This window comes from Centruroides sculpturatus, unplaced genomic scaffold (genome assembly GCF_000671375.1).
Source record: "Centruroides sculpturatus isolate CEXI.00-Female unplaced genomic scaffold, Cexi_2.0 scaffold867, whole genome shotgun sequence".
In the NCBI taxonomy this organism is placed as follows: Eukaryota; Metazoa; Arthropoda; class Arachnida; order Scorpiones; family Buthidae; genus Centruroides; species Centruroides sculpturatus.
Window position 1 is genome coordinate 333,111 of NW_019385160.1, and position 17,935 is coordinate 351,045.

General features: G+C 30.4%; 1 protein-coding gene across 1 annotated transcript in view; it reads left to right on the plus strand.

Annotated features, from left to right (window-relative positions):
• Positions 1–3,972: 3,972 nt before the first annotated feature.
• The window catches only part of LOC111635604 (ATPase family AAA domain-containing protein 3-B-like), a 29,648-nt gene continuing 15,685 nt past the window's right edge, over positions 3,973–17,935 (plus strand). The window contains 8 exon segments of the mRNA XM_023380610.1: positions 3,973–4,253; positions 7,894–8,147; positions 9,527–9,596; positions 11,570–11,735; positions 13,128–13,197; positions 13,317–13,529; positions 15,378–15,503; positions 15,668–15,792. Coding sequence (XP_023236378.1) covers positions 4,055–4,253; positions 7,894–8,147; positions 9,527–9,596; positions 11,570–11,735; positions 13,128–13,197; positions 13,317–13,529; positions 15,378–15,503; positions 15,668–15,792 — 1,223 coding nt within the window. The 5' untranslated portion in view covers positions 3,973–4,054.

The following is a 17,935-nucleotide window of genomic DNA, read 5'->3' on the forward strand; positions in this document are numbered from 1 at the left end:
ATATTTTTTTCGTGCATAATGGATTATCCGAAATATCGATCTTCCGAACAACCCCAGTCCCCAATTGATTCGGATAATCGACGCTCTACTGTATTTTTTCTAAGAGAAATATTTTGGTTAGTTACATCTGGCAACAGTTCGGCCGCCAGCTAGAACGATGTGCTACTCACTAGATTCGAGTCATAGGGCGAATAGAACGAATACTACAGTCACTAGATTCGAGTCATAGGGCGCATTTGGAAATTATAACCGGTGTTACCGGTAACGGGCGATAGTTACCTAGACGTTTAGAAAATGCGACCTAAATAACCAACCGTGTTTAAAAATCACAGTGATTTTGTAATTTATCATATCATGAAAAAACAGAGAAACATAAAAGGAAAGCGCCAATTCAAGGCCAAAAGAAACTGGATCCAAAAAATACTCCAAGACACGACAATAATGAGTAAAGGCAACAGGCTGCAAATTGCAGTCAGCATGATATGCCATCATGTTCTGTGTTCTATTGACCACATAACTGAAATAATGAAAGCACATGGGCGTGGAAGTATATTGGAACATATAAAATTGCATTGAAGTAAGAGTGCTTGCTTCTCCTGAGTTAAAACACACCTTTTTGCCGATTTAAAAAATAAGAAACATGCCGTCATTGTCGATGAGTCGACTGACATTTCTACCCAAAAGCACTTGTGTTAGTACAATTTCTTAGTGATAGGAGAAATGAAATTGTAACTGAATTTCTAGGGTTAATCCCAGTTGAAGAAGCTACAGGTGAAAACCTGTTTAATCTGATTGATGAAGAAATCAAGAGATGTGACCAGAGCCATACGAATTGTGTAGGATTTTGGTCCATCAAATGGTGCATCCAACATGGCTGAATGCAATAACTCTGATCAAGAATAAAAGCTATATCTCCTTCACGTGTTCAAGTCAAGTGTGTGTGTCATTCATTGGCACTATGCATTCAGCATTCAGTATCCAAACTCCCATCAAATATTGGATTTTTACTGGCAGAAATACCAAGTTGGCTTCGCCATAGAAAGTTACGAAGAGATGCATTCAAGAAATTATTTGCAGCTATAAACACTTCTCCAGATTTTCAGCAAAGCAGAACTTCACCACTTCCATTTGAAAAGCTTTCATTCACTCGGTGGCTTGTGCGTGGGAAGGTGATGTTTATTATTCTCATTAACTAGGAAGAATTAAGAAAGATGGACTCCCTGTAGACACAGAACAATTTTGGATTGGTATGCTTCAGCATCATGCGTTTTGAGCTTGCAACCTTTACCTTTACTTGTCTGATAACACCTATCAGCAATGCTGTAATTGAAAGGGTATTTTCTCTTGTATCCTCTGTGAAAACGAAGTCAAGAAACAGAATGCAGCTAAATCTTCTTGATGCGATTGTTAGAATCAGAGCAGAGTTACTGCTTTTAGGGAAGTGTTGCAAAGACTTTTCTGCATTTCCAGAAATGCTAAAAAAACTTTTTAACAGACACGGTGTATACCAAACGTCGTTCAGTTGTGGAAGATGATGATCTAGATCTGGAGCTTTTCTTATGATTGTAATAAAACTATATTTTGCTTTTAATTTGTATTGTGTATTCTTTTTATCCTTTTTGAATATTATATCCTATTTGAATGTATCTTGGTTTTGCCCCAAAGTATTTTAAAAGTATTTTAGAACAAGCAAGCAATATGAAATTTGGTTTGGTATAGAAAAAAATACTGACTGGTTTTTCTAGTACTGTTTGGCCATAAACTGAGATTAGGAGCTGGCAACTCTGCCCTGAACACTGGGAGTTCAGTCGTGAGTTCGCGCCACGCTAGGACGGGTTGGCTATGTGGAGTTTTCCGGGTTTTCTCCACGTCTTTAAATCGCCAATTAATCTTTTATTTTTCGCGTTCGGCTATTAAAATTTTTAAAAAGTTGCCGGGCTATTATTTGCAATGTCGATACATGTGCTATTTGGAATACTTTCCTTCAGACATTTGGCGGTATTGTGTATCTGCCGGTAAAAATAACCATTGAATTTTGGCGACTCTGTTTACACGTACAGTACTTATTAGAAATATGTATTGTACACTATTTTATTATCATATACAGTATATTGGTATTCTGCAAATTATAGTACTTGTTATTACTTTATAATTATACTAGCAGATGAGCCCGAGGTTGCTCGGGAAAATAGTAACGATAACGAAGATTAACAATTAAAATAAATTATGGTTAATTAAAAAATTTTTGATAATATAAAAGCTAAGTTTAAGAAGACAAAAAAAATTCTAGTAACGAATTGCATAACTTTCCCTGCTGTTATAAAATTTTATTACAAAAATTTAATTATTTAATAATTTAAAAAAGGCAAAATGCTTAATTTTGAGGTTAGAAATGAGATTTATATATATATATAAAAATTTAAATGCTAATAACTAATAAAATCGTCATTAAGTCAGACCCCTCTGGAGATTTATGTGACTTACATCTATGTCCCCACTCTTCGATCTTTAAGTTCCTAAAACGCGTCGTGAACAAAATGGTGTACACGGAATATCAATTTCTCACCGAAATAATATATTACATGAGAGATACGGAACATTGCAGACCAACTAAAAAGCAATTTATGTGCAAGTGTTTAGTGTACAGTACAATAACAAACTGTTTATACGGAAGTGTCGTTACTTGTTATACTTTCAACACCTACTATAACAAGGTGATGGCCGGATGTTTGAGCGGTTAAGACTTCAGTCTATCGCTCTGAGATCGAATTCGGGCTGTTGAAGAACCCAGGGCGGTCTTACCTGATGTGTCAAGTATGAAATTTGATAATAAATTCTAAAGGACAAAAAACGATAGCAATACCCGGTATTTCAAGTCGTGTCCGTCCCAAGTACTGACCGGACCCGACTTCGGGAATCAGACGAGAACCGCGTGGCGTGGCCACTATCGAAAGATCGATTCTTTTATGCTCTCTTTTATACATGCCCATTCATTAGTCTTATCAAACCGGCATAAAATTAATAAATGCACACCAGCACACTTTCTCTCATTCTCTTTCTGATTCAACACTTTAATATCTGACAGCATCATCGGCATAGTTATAATTTATACAATTCCTAGCATTGCATCCAATCAAAGCCTTCGACTCTATCCAAATTCAATATCTTAAATTATGTCTGGGCCTTCCTTTCACTACCAACAACACAGTAACTCTTCGTGCAGCCAAAAGAACTACGATCGCGCTCCGCTTCAAAAAAAAAAAAAATCATTAAACATTACAGTAATTATCTCAAAAAGGCGAACTACAATTGCCTCTTCACCGAAATTTTACATTGCATTCACAACTTCACCTGCGCCATCCTGGTTAAACTCCCATTAATTTATTTCACCTGCAACTGGAGCATTCACCATATTAAACAACTACAACGACAAATCCCCTACTATCATCCGCAGCATCCATAACAAACTATACATCCATTACAGCCACGACAAGTACATACACTTAGTCTGGACTCCTTCCCAGACGAAATGTATGTTCACCAAAAATAGCGAGGTTGGATGACCGAGTGGCTAAAGTGGCATCATATCACTTTGAGGAGATCGCATCCGGACGGATAGAAATACCCGAGGAATTTTTCGGGAATTAATCCGTTCGGATATGTCGAACTCTGTCTCTAATAATGGGCTTGCTAAAAAAGAGGTCCTCTTAGTGCCCATAGGGCGGAAAGAATTAAAAAAAAAGAAAGCGTCTCTGAGGCGGGAAGGATTTAAATTAAAGTTTAAAAGAATCTACGACATCCTTATAACATACATTAACGCAATTCACAAACTTATATTTTAGTAATAAAATAATATATTATTTTGTTAAAAATAAGATTTTTTAAATAAAATATAAAATTTTATTTATTTATTTAAAATAATTTTCTAAAAATTTAAACAAGTATCTATTCGAGTAGGTGGCGCATCTCCGAATTGCATGCTCTACACACGTGGTTTTTAGTTGGGTCGTAAAATACAGCGTGCAGTAGAAAGAACTAACTGTGTTCGTAGAAAATGTCGTGGTTATTTGGAATTAAGAGAGAAACTCCAAACATAGATATACCGTCCTTTAGTGCTGGAGGGGGTGGAGATGAAAGTGGTGGTGGAAGTGGTGATAAAGAACCTCCAAAATCAGGAAAAATGGAATCGTACCGTTTTGATTCTACGGCCTTGGAAAGAGCGGCTAAGGCAGCTAGAGATTTAGAAATGTCAAGTTAGTGATTGATTTCTATATTATTAAATAATGATATATTTTTAATTAAACGTGTTTCATTCAAATAATAGCGTTGGCCATTTGCTAATGAATTATGAACGTTGATCGGTTAAAATTTGATCAGATTATGCATAAACATAAAAAGAAGATTCTGATCTTTCATATAAGGACACATAAGTATGATGATATAAACCAAGTTTTGAATTTTAGATATTAACACAAAATACTTTATTAAACATTCAAGACTAAAATCGTGGTTATGATTTAGTAATATTGAAAATTGATAATGAGTAAAATGGATCAGAGTTTTCACACATTTAGGATACAGATTTAATGATAAAATAGTCGTGTTTATAAGTCTGTTGTGATTGTATACATCAGGAATGGGCAACCTTTTCTATGTAAGGGCCACATTTCAAGACTTGAACTGATGCGGGCTGCATACGAGAGAAAAGAAATGTCAGTAAATCACAATTGTTTTTTCATATATAATTATAAATTAGCATAGGTATACTTAATTTAGCTTCTGAAACTGATGTAATATATTGGAAATATTTGGTTAAATATTAGTCACTGCTAGTTTTAAATTAGTTTCGATGTGTCTGTTAGTTGGTTTCTTATTTTAATTTTTATTAAATTCATTGCAGAAAAACAATTCACATACATAAGTTGTAGAAAATAACATTTGAATTTTTGCTGCATACTTTCTTAAGCTGGGAAATTGATATATTTATTCATATTTTATGTTGCCCATCCCTAGTATACATAAACAAACAACACTACTAAACCCAATACATACAACCATAATAGCATTGCATATGAGTCCATGCTCCATATTGGAGCATGGACTCATATGCAATGCTTGCTATCACTTGTACCTCAGCACCTGCTTGAGGCCAAGCCCCCATACCTTCCTAAAACTATATAACATCAAGTACTCCATGAACAGTCAAGTGGGCTACTCAAAGCTGGCATAGTCATGTGGCTAATTAGTTAAATGCGATAGTCTTAGTGGAGCATGTGGCATGACTTCTGATTTCAGGAGGTTGTATCTCACAAAGGGTCACTTGTAGAAGTATGGTTTCTTTGACTTTTTTGCTCCTACACATATTGTCTACAATTCTGATAAGATCCCAACTGTCTTCTTCAGAGGTGTAATTGTACTATTTTGAAAACTTGGAAGAATCGTTAGTTTCTAATTCATTATTTATTCACATACAGGATACATACGAATTTGGCAGTGCTTGGATATGATTGATGAGCTCTATCAATTTCTCTTTTTTCTGCATAAGATTAATAGCAGAATTTATCCAATTTGTTCTTGAATTAGTACAAACATTTTTTGTTTATTTTATTTTATGTTTTTTATCCCTTTTGTTTTTAGTTAGTTAATTTTAATATATTTAATATTACATTTGCTTAATGATGGAATCAAGTGATGAAAATACTGAATTTATAAATTTTAAGAGATTTTATTGGAAATAAAATGAATTTTGAAAATTATTACATGAACATTGATACTAATAAAGTTATAAGCTTATACATTTTAAGTTATTTATTGTGTTCATCATTGTCATCAACCTTTTCAATATTAAATCTAGTGATTATTATCTCTTATCTTTTACTTAATCCTCCTGATAATCTCTATCCTCTTGAAATAAAGGATTATATTCTGTGAATATGTAGTATATAGCATGTTATTGGGGTTATTTTGAGAGTTTTGCTGAGAATTCACTGTATCAAGTAGCATAAAGCTGAAGGTTTTTCCAAACATTTTGATTTCAACTAAAGTAAATTGCCATCAAAAGTCTTGTTTTCTGATGAATGATAAGTCACACTTTCTCCTACATTTGTTTTCTAATAATTAATTAGAATAAATTTCTATGTTAAAGTTAATTTTGTTTTAAAAAATCTTTGTTTTGAACAAATGAAAGGAATTCAAATTGCTTGTTAAAAAAGCCAGAAATGAGAATTTGTTAGGAATGTTTTTGGACTATTGTTCAGCCAGTTTCAATTAACTACTTCTAACTGAAGTGAAGAACATATCTATATCGTAGTAGATTATATATATCTACTAGAGTATAGGGTACAAAATTAGTTTTGAAAATGAAACGTAATATATTTAGTACAAGTTTTATTCATTTCAAGACTAAATTTGGAACAATTTACATGCATGTTTTCTAATCTATTAAATATCAATATGGATGACCGAATGGCTAAGATCATCCCTATTCNAATAATAATAATAAGTTTCAATAAAAATGATAAAATGTAAATTGAATTTTATCATAACAAGTTTGCTTGAATTTCCTTTCTTCTGAGATTGCAGCAATGCGCGACGGGTAAGCTAGTTTCACATAAAATTCTGTTCTATTCTAATAGTGATGAATTTTAATTTTGGATTTATTCTGATATATATATTCTATGCTACATTATTTTAAGCTGTTAAATTCAAGATTTTAAGCTGATGATGGACAGATCCTGATCAAAAACATCTCTTATTTAATAAATGCTGGCTTCCTGAAACAAGCAATAATTTCTTTATTTAAAAGGATGGTTCCAAGTTTCATAACTTTTCATAATCATTATTTATGTATGAAAATCAAATATAATGTCTCTATACAAGTAAATGATGAGTTTATTTCAGACATTGCATCACTTACTCATTAGATGATGCAATATCTGTTTTCTTTAAATGTAACAGTTAAGTGAATCATTCAAATGTTATTAGGTAAAAGTATAAAATACTAAAATTTTGTTAGACAGTAATATACTGTATGTGATCTTAAAAAAATTAAAACTTATTTGAAATTAGAGACTTAGCCAACCAATCAGACCAATTGGTTGGCTAAGGCAATAAAAATGTTAACCTGTCATTCTGGAGACACAGGGTTAGAGTTCAGTGAGGTAAAAGAATTTCTGAATGGTTCTTAGCCAGATGGTAGTAACCAATCTATCATCTAGGAAACTCCATTCAGAAACTGTTGTATCTAAATTGCAAAGTTGCCTTATTGAAAAATGGTTCTGGGGATAGCATAAGTTGTGGCATGTTAAAAAAACTTGCTCCAGCCACTGGTCTATCACCTGATCCTTTGTTAATGTGCATCTATTTTGCCATTCTGTGCATGTACTGGTAACTGCAGTACCAAGGTATGGTATTTCTCACAAATAGCCACAAATGTAAAATACACACTGACTTCAAGTCTGATACAAATCCAATGCAATTTATAAATTTTTCCTTTGTTAAACCTATAAGCTGGACACCTTATATTAAAACACATTTCATAACCAGTGTTGTAAATGACTTGTTCTTTATTAAAAAAATGTAAACCAGTCTTTATGAAATTACGCATTTTTGATATGGAGTAAAATTATTTTTATGTCTATAACAATCTTCCAAAATATCTGCAAATCTTATGCCATTATCAGGCTAGATAAGACAAATATTGAAAACTTCTATTTTTAAAAATGGAAGTTTAACTTAACTCCAAATCCAAATGAATGCCTATCAACAAAAGCATTTTATATATAGATCTTTAGGTAAAATAAGAACTAATTAAAGAAATATTGTTTAAATTCAATAATATATAATTCATTTTTGTAAAAATTAAAATTATATTTGATTACTTTGACATTACAGAACATTCTAGAGAAGCCTTAGAGTTATCAAAAATGCAAGAAACAACACAACAGTTAGAACATCAAAGAAAAATAAAAGAATATGAAGCACACATTGAACAGACCAAAACAGAACAAATTAAAGTTCAGCAAGAAGAGCGTCGTAAAACTCTAGTCGAAGAAACTAAACAACATCAACAGGTATTAAATACTTTTGTTAACTAAACACACTCAAGAAAACCTTTAAATAAGCAGCCGTATTTATTAAATTCTAACGTTTTTGGTCATATTTAATGACCTTTATCAAGAATAAATGAAAAAAACAGAAAAAATCAAACTCCGAACTCTGAGAAAATTTGAATTACTGATACAAGCGTTTTTTTTTGTATCGGTAATTTGTAATTAAAAAAAAATAAAATAAAAATCGCTTGTATCGGTAATTCAAATTTTCTCAGAGTTCAGAGTTCGATTTTTTTCTGTTTTTTTTCCGTTTATTCTTGATAAAGGTCATTAAATATGACTGAAAACGTTAGAATTTAATAAATACAGCTGCTTATTTAAAGGTTTTCTTGAGTGTGTTTAATTATTAAGAAATGCAGTCTACGATGAGTTATACTTTTGTTATATTATTATTTTAAAAAGTTTACGTTACACTTAACATCGACGAAGATTCAACGCGAAGCGACACGTAACGGAGAAAAATGTCAAGATGGGATAAATTAATATATTTTTTTCGTGCATAATGGATTATCCGAAATATCGATCTTCCGAACAACCCCAGTCCCCAATTGATTCGGATAATCGACGCTCTNTGTATGTAAATACCTACATGTTGTATTAGTAAAATTATTCATTTTATTATATTTATTATTCTAAAATGGCCTGTTTAAGAAGTTGTACAGATACAGTCTATAGAACATGTAGTAATGATATTAATAACAAGTAGTGAGAGAAAGTGCCTTAGTAGGCAAAACCTTGGCCATGTGTGGCCAGGTATGTCCATGTGTTAATATATGCCTGATTGTGAATCCATTTTACTACAATTATATGTAAAATAAAGTTAATATGTATGTATTTAAATATTAAGTATATTTATTATTTTAAGAGTATAAACTTGCTTGATATTGATTCTAAGTGTAAAGCAATTGAGGATTTTCTCATATCCTTTGAAGAACTCTTGAAAATTTTTTATTCATTTTCACTTTGGAAACACCTAGAAAGTTTATTGTATATATTGTACTTGATTTACTTTCTAATCAATTAATAGGCATTCTTAATGTACAAAGTTCTATAATAACTTCAAGTAATGAAGTGCAAATTTCATTACTTGGGATGTTATAGAAATTTGCAATTCAAATGATAATGTGTTAATAGAAGAACAGAGAACATTTTTTTTGATGTTTCTGAGATGAAAGTGAGTAAAGGAGATTGAATTTATACAGATTTGTTTTAAATTTTTACTAATATTAGAAAAATTGTCTTTTGAAGATTTTATCTTAATTAATTCTAATTATTAAAATAACTAAATAAAATTTTGAATTGAAAGTTTCTCTCCTGTAAGTAATTTTGAAGAAATCTGGTGACTTGACTATATTTAAACCTTAAGAAAACCTTTAAATAAAATAAATAAACCATAAATTTACTTTAATATCCAGCAAAGAGCAAATGAAGAAAATTTACGAAAACAAGAAGAGTCGGTTGCAAAACAAGAGGCATTGAGGAAAGGTTAGTTTTGAAATTTTTTAAAACAAGTTTTCAGTTGTTTTATAAACAAAAATATTATATTTAAATATAATAACTCTCAATTCTTCAAATTTTAGAAATATTTTAAAAAAAAGATTGATATATTTATAATATTTATTGATGATAAATTAATTGAATTAAAAATTCTGTGCCATTTATTTATTAATATATTTAATATTACATTTGCTTAATGATGGAATCAAGTGATGAAAATACTGAATTTATAAATTTTAAGAGATTTTATTGGAAATAAAATGAATTTTGAAAATTATTACATGAACATTGATACTAATAAAGTTATAAGCTTATACATTTTAAGTTATTTATTGTGTTCATCATTGTCATCAACCTTTTCAATATTAAATCTAGTGATTATTATCTCTTATCTTTTACTTAATCCTCCTGATAATCTCTATCCTCTTGAAATAAAGGATTATATTCTGTGAATATGTAGTATATAGCATGTTATTGGGGTTATTTTGAGAGTTTTGCTGAGAATTCACTGTATCAAGTAGCATAAAGCTGAAGGTTTTTCCAAACATTTTGATTTCAACTAAAGTAAATTGCCATCAAAAGTCTTGTTTTCTGATGAATGATAAGTCACACTTTCTCCTACATTTGTTTTCTAATAATTAATTAGAATAAATTTCTATGTTAAAGTTAATTTTGTTTTAAAAAATCTTTGTTTTGAACAAATGAAAGGAATTCAAATTGCTTGTTAAAAAAGCCAGAAATGAGAATTTGTTAGGAATGTTTTTGGACTATTGTTCAGCCAGTTTCAATTAACTACTTCTAACTGAAGTGAAGAACATATCTATATCGTAGTAGATTATATATATCTACTAGAGTATAGGGTACAAAATTAGTTTTGAAAATGAAACGTAATATATTTAGTACAAGTTTTATTCATTTCAAGACTAAATTTGGAACAATTTACATGCATGTTTTCTAATCTATTAAATATCAATATGGATGACCGAATGGCTAAGATCATCCCTATTCTGGATGGCCTGAGATTGAATCTGGATTATAAAATCTCCAGGAATTTCTTGGGGTGGTCTGTCCAGATATGTTGGGCCCCATTCCTCACCATCTAGCCACCCCATTGTAAGATTGGTCAAACCCATAATGGACTTGCTGAAAAGACTCTTAGTGCCCACATGGTAGAAAGGGATAATCTAAATATATAAAATTACTTGTCCTGACTGACTAAGTGATTGATTCATTATTGCCCAGAGCAGACCACTGAACATAAAGAGGTGAAATTTGGTACACAGTTAGGGTACGTCCTGGAAACACACACTAAGAAGGGATTTTTCAAAATTCCCCCGCGGGGGAGAGGGACAGCATTAAGTCTTAACCGGAAGAATGGCTTCTACTGTACTATTTTAGATGCAGTTTTTTGTTTTCAATGTTTAATCTTCATTAAGTACTTAGATGTATTAAATTGATAATATTTCAGACATTGTTATAAATATTTTTATATATTTTGATTTTTTAACCAAATCTTCGAACCATTTTAAATTTGAATTTGTTATTGCTTATTGGTTTGATTATAGAACGATTGTAAATGTTCCAGAAAATTTATCAAATTGAAAACACTTCATTTGATTCTCGGCAATTCTCATCATTCTCAGTGGTAGGTGTTATATAACAATTACTATGGTTGTTAAAATAATGAATATAAATGGGGTTTGCTTGCAAAACCTCAGCGGGTGAAGTTGCGGGTTACAGCTAGTATATACATATATATACATATATACATAGGGATAATATATACATATATTATCCCTTTCTACCCTTTGGGCACTAACAATATGACTTGCATATATGCTAGGTGTGTAGGATATATTGTTATAAATTTAAGTAAGTTTTTAAAATAATGTGATTTAATATGTTAAATCTAACAAGCTGAAGATATGAAATTTGAAAACAAAAAATCTGTTTTTATGTAGCTACTTTGGAACATGAACTTGAAACTCGTAATAAATATGACATGAAGAAAATTGAAGCAGAAATGAAAGCCAAAGCTAAGGTTGATAGAGAGAACCAAGATTTATATTTAGAACAGATTCGGTTGAAAGCTGCTGAGAATCGTACAACAGTATTAGAATCTATCAAGTAAGAATTTAAATATTTTTAAGTTTATTTTTTGTAATTATATACATACATACACACACAATTTGACTTGAAAATAGTCTGGTCATACAGAAAAATTTGAATTATAATTTTGTGTATTGATTTTAAAAGCCATCTGTTTTTGTCAAAGTTTTTGTTTGTACAAAACAGTTTAATAGAGAGTTTGAGGCGCACGTTTTAAACGTGTAAACGTGTACGTGTGACGTTCGGCGCCGCTTTCCCGTAAGCCTAAAAGTGTGACGATGGTGTTTGGAATGTCGAGCGTGATTCCACCGACTATCCAAACACCATTGTCAAACTTTTAGGCTTACGGGAAAGCGGCGCCGAATGTCACACGTACACGTTTACACGTTTAAAACGTGCGCCTCAACCTCTCTAATATAATGAGTTAATGTTCTGTTTAACTCTTTTTGGACTGAAAGGATTAGAAATCAGTTTCACCCATAATGTTGATTGGTACATTTCTGATTAAGTGTTATTCAACAGTTCATCTATGTAGGAAATTATTTGCTTTAAAGGAGTTTAAAAAACATAATAAAACACTAGAACTTGTGTTTTGTAAGTTCTTTGCGTTTTTGATCCTTTCAGCATTCTTTCATTGGGAATGTTTAAAGGAGAGCATTTGATGAGCTTTTAAATATTCCTAATGGATCCATTAGTTCTGTTTTGTTTTTTAAACTTTAAAGTAAGGCAAATATTTTTCTCTTTTTTTAAATTTTTGGAATCTTTTTAAGTAGTTCATCTATACAGTAGTCCTGAGCTTGAATAACTTCACTTTAGGCTATGGTTTGAAATTTTAATGTGGACACTCCTTTTCCAATTCTGCCTTCCATCACAAAAAATAGAACTTGCATCCCCAAAAAAGCCTTTTGTTCTTGACTGAATAAATAATCATCTGACTCATATCCAAAGTAGTTGTTTTTAAATATGGGTTGGGTAATAATTGTTTGATCTTGGATTGTAGGTTTTTTGCTTGATATGTTTGGGCCTCTGTTGGCTCCAAGCTTGGTTTGGCTGAACCACTTTGTACCATTCTAATTTTTCCACTGGGTATCCAAACTTTTTTAGTCAGAGGATTGAATCTGGATAGTAAAAAAATTCCAGAAATTTTTTGTGGGTAGTCCATACCATTTATGTTAGCCCCATTTTGCATCATTCAATCATTTCCTTTGTGGATCTGGCTGAAACTATGACAGTTATGGAAAAAAGGGGTCTCTTAAGAGCAAAGTGCACATAGAGGAGAAAAAATTACATCAAAGTATTATGTTTTTTTGAATTATAATTTTTAACTCAGAGTAATAATAAATTTATAACTGCAAAATTATTATAAATAATACAAAGGTTATCATTAAAAAGTTTATTTTTTAATTACAGGACTGCAGGGTCAGTTTTAGGTTCTGGTTTTCAAGCATTTATTGCAGATTGGGAAAGAGTATCTGCAACTGTAAGAATACTTTTAGTTTAAAAAAAAATATAATAAAATAAAAAAATTTATTTAAAGAATACATATTTTATTGTAAATTATTTTTACCATCTTAATAATTGAATTAGTTTTGTTTGTAGGTAGCTGGTTTAACTTTACTCGCTCTTGGTGTGTATACAGCAAAAAGAGGAACAGGTGTAGCTGCCAGATTTATAGAAGCCAGATTGGGAAAACCTGCTCTGGTGAGAGAGACTTCCCGCATAACACTTATCGATGCAATTAAGCATCCTGTGTCAACTGCTCAAAGAATTCTTAGTAAACCTACAGATGCTCTGAAAGGAGTTGTTTTAAAGGTATTAACTGAATTATGACATGAAGTAATATAAGAGTTTATTTCATATAACTAGGCCATGTAAAATTAAATATATATCATATTTTAAGTAATTGTTACCTTTATTTATTTAAAATTGTGAAATTTTATGTAATAAATATTTGAGATGATAATCAATACCAATCTGATACTGATGTATTGGCATATTGGAATGTTGGCCAAATGATTACTGGGTTATATTGGGTTATATTACCTACTATTATTAATAATTAAATGCTAAGTAATTTGGCACTAGAGGTAGGTGTTAGGTGCCATCTCTTGCTAAATTTAATTATTTTAATTAAATTAATATTTTAATAATTAATTTAGAAGGTTCTGAAAGAAAAGAATCTGTCCAAAGAGGGACTGAAACTGCAACTTCAGCTTACTGCACAGCAAGCAGTTTAACCAGTTGCTGGAGTTGATAGGCTGCTGCTGCACATGTGGTTGTTTTAAAGATTTTAAAGAAATCCTCCTGAAATGTACATCCTCCCTGAACCTGCATATTTTAAACTGCTTTAGGTAGAACATTAGAAGCATATCACCAGATTTGTATTTTTGTGTGAAGCCAAGACAGAAAAACCTATATGACAGAACTCAGTTTTGTTTTCCTAGAAAATACCTAGTACACAGTGTATGTACTGTATATTTAAAATGTAATGAGATAGGCTTTTTCAAAATGTTGTTAATAATAAGATACCATGTTTCTATTCTGATTGATAAAGCACTGTTGTTTTTACATTTAAATTCATACTATTGAATGTGCAACCAATGTTCCTATGAGATTTTTTTCTTCCAAATACACCATAGAATTGGGCATGTGAGTGAGTGTTACTGATTAATAAGGGAAGCAATGGTTCAATGATGTTTATTGTTGTGTTTAAAGATGTCATAGTTAGCTAAAAAAAAAACTAACTATATATTATATATGATAAGAGACACAGTAAAAACATTAGAAATAAACATTACTCTTCCAAAGCAGAAAGAGCATATAATGATAATTGCTAATACACTGCCTAACAGACATTCTGCATATTAATAGTCACAGTCTAATATTCACATATGTTGTAATTCCAATCTAACTTTGTAGATGGCCAGATGGCTGAGCAGTCAAGGTGGCAGTCTAGTGCTCTGGGGAACCTAAAATATCTGGACAGGTAGAAGAAATTTCCCAGGAATTTTTCCAGTGGTGATACATCTGTATATGGTGGGCCCTGTCCCTCACCACCCAGCTGCCCTATTCTGGGCCTGGTTTTTTTTAGCAAGCCCAAAATGAGCTTGTTAAAAATAGGTCCTGTTAGTGACCACAGGATGGAAAGAGTTAAAATCCAACTTTGTGGAACAAGCAATTTCTGAAATAATTTGTTAAATTGAAGGTCAACAGAATAAAACCTGTCTGTCAGCCTGAAACAAATATCATGTTTATTTCTCATACTAAATTTATTTACTTATCTCATTTATTTCTGTATTTATTATTACAAACAAATCTTTGATTAATAATTTTAGACTTGTTAATGTTCAAATTTATTAGAACAAGCATGATATTATTATTATTTTGGCATTCTTGTCTGTGTTTAAGGTTGTAATTCTTATCTAGTTTCTCAATACCAATATTGTTGTGGTTTTTTTTTCTTTTTTCTTAAATAATAATTGCTAAATTACAGACAATTGTTATCTTGTTATTGTTTCTTATAAAGGTTATATTTATTTATTTGTTTATTTATAAATACTATAATATATACATTAGTATATCTGTATTTTACATTATTTTAAAGTTATAAAAATGATATTTTAATAATTTTATAAACTTTGTCTTTGTATTCTTATTAAGCCATCCATAGAGGAACGACTAAGAGATATTGCTATTGCAACTAGGAACACAAAGAAAAATAAGGGAATGTATCGAAATGTATTGATGTATGGACCACCGGGTACAGGGAAAACGTTATTCGCAAAAGTCAGTAATAAACTGTCTTATTGTTGTTATATGTTTGAAGGAGTAATTTAGATAAAATTTGATATTTTACTTATTAATTTTGTATACTGTAATTTAACAGATAATTTTAATTACTTTTTATGTAAAATATTTACATTTTTCTGTTAAATAATGACAATTTTTAGCGTTTAGCAATACATTCAGGGATGGATTTTGCAGTTATGAGTGGTGGTGATGTTGCACCGATGGGACGAGAAGGAGTGACCGCAATCCACAAAATGTTTGACTGGGCTTCTAGTAGTAGACGGGGGTAAGTGTATAATAATGTAAAATTTTAAAATTATTTTTTAGACGCAGAAGTCACTGTGTTTTTATAATTTATAAATTTTTCATTAACCAAAGACAATTAAATTTTATAAAAAGATATTACTGTTAATAAAACTGATACTTTACATTTTCTAACTTGTGTTATTTTTGATTCTTTAAAAGTATTTTGGAAGAACTAAATTTGTTTGTTTTTAAAATTATTTGTATTAGAGTCTTATTTGATCAAAATTATATATGTCAATTACTAGAAGAAACTAATACAAACACTCAGAAGCTTAAAACGATAAACTTTTTTGTTGACAATGACTTGTTTTAATATTGTATCAAATTGAAAATGTGGAATAACAATTTGCTATATGGATGAATTTATTGTTATGCCATTTACATTCAAAAGGTTGAGTGCAGCAGAAGTTTTCAATTAAGTATTGATGGAAGCAAAACAAGTTAATGGCAAAATGTGAAATACTACCATACACCACCTTTACAGTATAATATTGTAGCTCTTAGGCTGAGATATTATACTGTAAATAGGCCTAACTGTAAAGGCTGAGCACAACAAGATTAGCTCACTGTTGTGCTCAGCCTTTCATTTGTACAGAAAATGTTATAATATCTATTTAAATATAGAAGAATAAAAGAAAATTTTTTCTTTTCTTTGTCTCAAAATAAAATAAAATGAACTTTGTTTCATTTTCCAAAACTGATAATATTTAAATCACTAATGTTTAAAAATCATAAGAGTAAGCTATTAAAGCAAAATTATGACTTTGAAAGCCACAAATAAATAAAAATTTCCTTTATTAGATATTTATCTTTTAATTAGTTTATTAGATAACGTTTCATACATTAAAAGTTAGTAACTTTATACATTAGCATTAGATAATTGTCTTTTGCAGTTTTTGAATTCTTTAAATGTTGTTCTTCAAGACTAAATCCTTGAAGATGTCAACATTCAAATCAACAAAAATACTTTAACTTAAATTTGTTTTATTTTCTTATATCCAGTTAAATTCCTAAAATATGGGTTATATATATGAAAAGTATGTGATGTGTACATGATTTAGGACTGAGCAGTTAGGTTGCAGCCTACTGCTCTGAGAGACTTGGGATTGAATCTGGATGGGTTGAAAAACCACATGAATTTTTCAGGTAGTGATCCAATCTGCATATGTTGGGCTTCACCACTCATCACCCATTCATTCCATTGTGGGCCTGACAAAACTCATAATGGGCTTGCTAAAAAGACACTCTCAATGTGGAAAGAGTTAAAAAAAAAGACCAATTTTCAATTGTTCCTATAAAAAATATCTATCATCATTTTATAGTAGAACTCTCATTTTATTATATTCAATGTAAGACCTCTTGGTTGCAAATCTGGTATAAATTTTCTATTATATGTGTACAAAGTGCCATATGTTTTTCTTGGTCATTTCTGTGTAATAATATATAATTCAAATTATATATTATTTTCTGGAACATTACTTAAGTTTATGACACTGAACCTATGGGAAATTAAACTTTGATTCATGAGAATTCTCCATGAACTAATTAAATGGATAGTTGTGGCATTATGGACAAGAGGTCAAACATCTAAAATTCAGATTACTTTTGGATTAGAGTTAGAGTAACAATTAACTTAATTATTAATAACAATTAATCTGTACAATTATAGAATCTAAATTAATATAGTTCTGGAAGCAACTATTGAATGGAAATTTAGGTAATACAATTACTAACATACCTGCATAGTAAATTAAAGTTACAACTTGCATCCTTCTCTCTCAGTCGCTCTTCTACAATTTTCTAAATTATTCAATTTAAGCCAAAATTAATTTCTAATTATTAATCTGTTATTATTTTGTGCAATTTGGTTTTAGCCAACTTTTATAATTTAATTAATTATTAATAAGTATAATTTTAGCCCAAAAAGCAATCCAGTTTTTAGATATATTAGGCTGTTGAGCTATAGTTATATCTATTAAAATCATGTGAACAGTAATTGTAAAATATATAACATACAGCAAACGTTACATTTAAATATTTTTTATTAAATTAATATTAAATTATACTAAATATTGCAAATTTTAATTTGGCAATACATTGAAAATGATTCTGCAATTTATTGC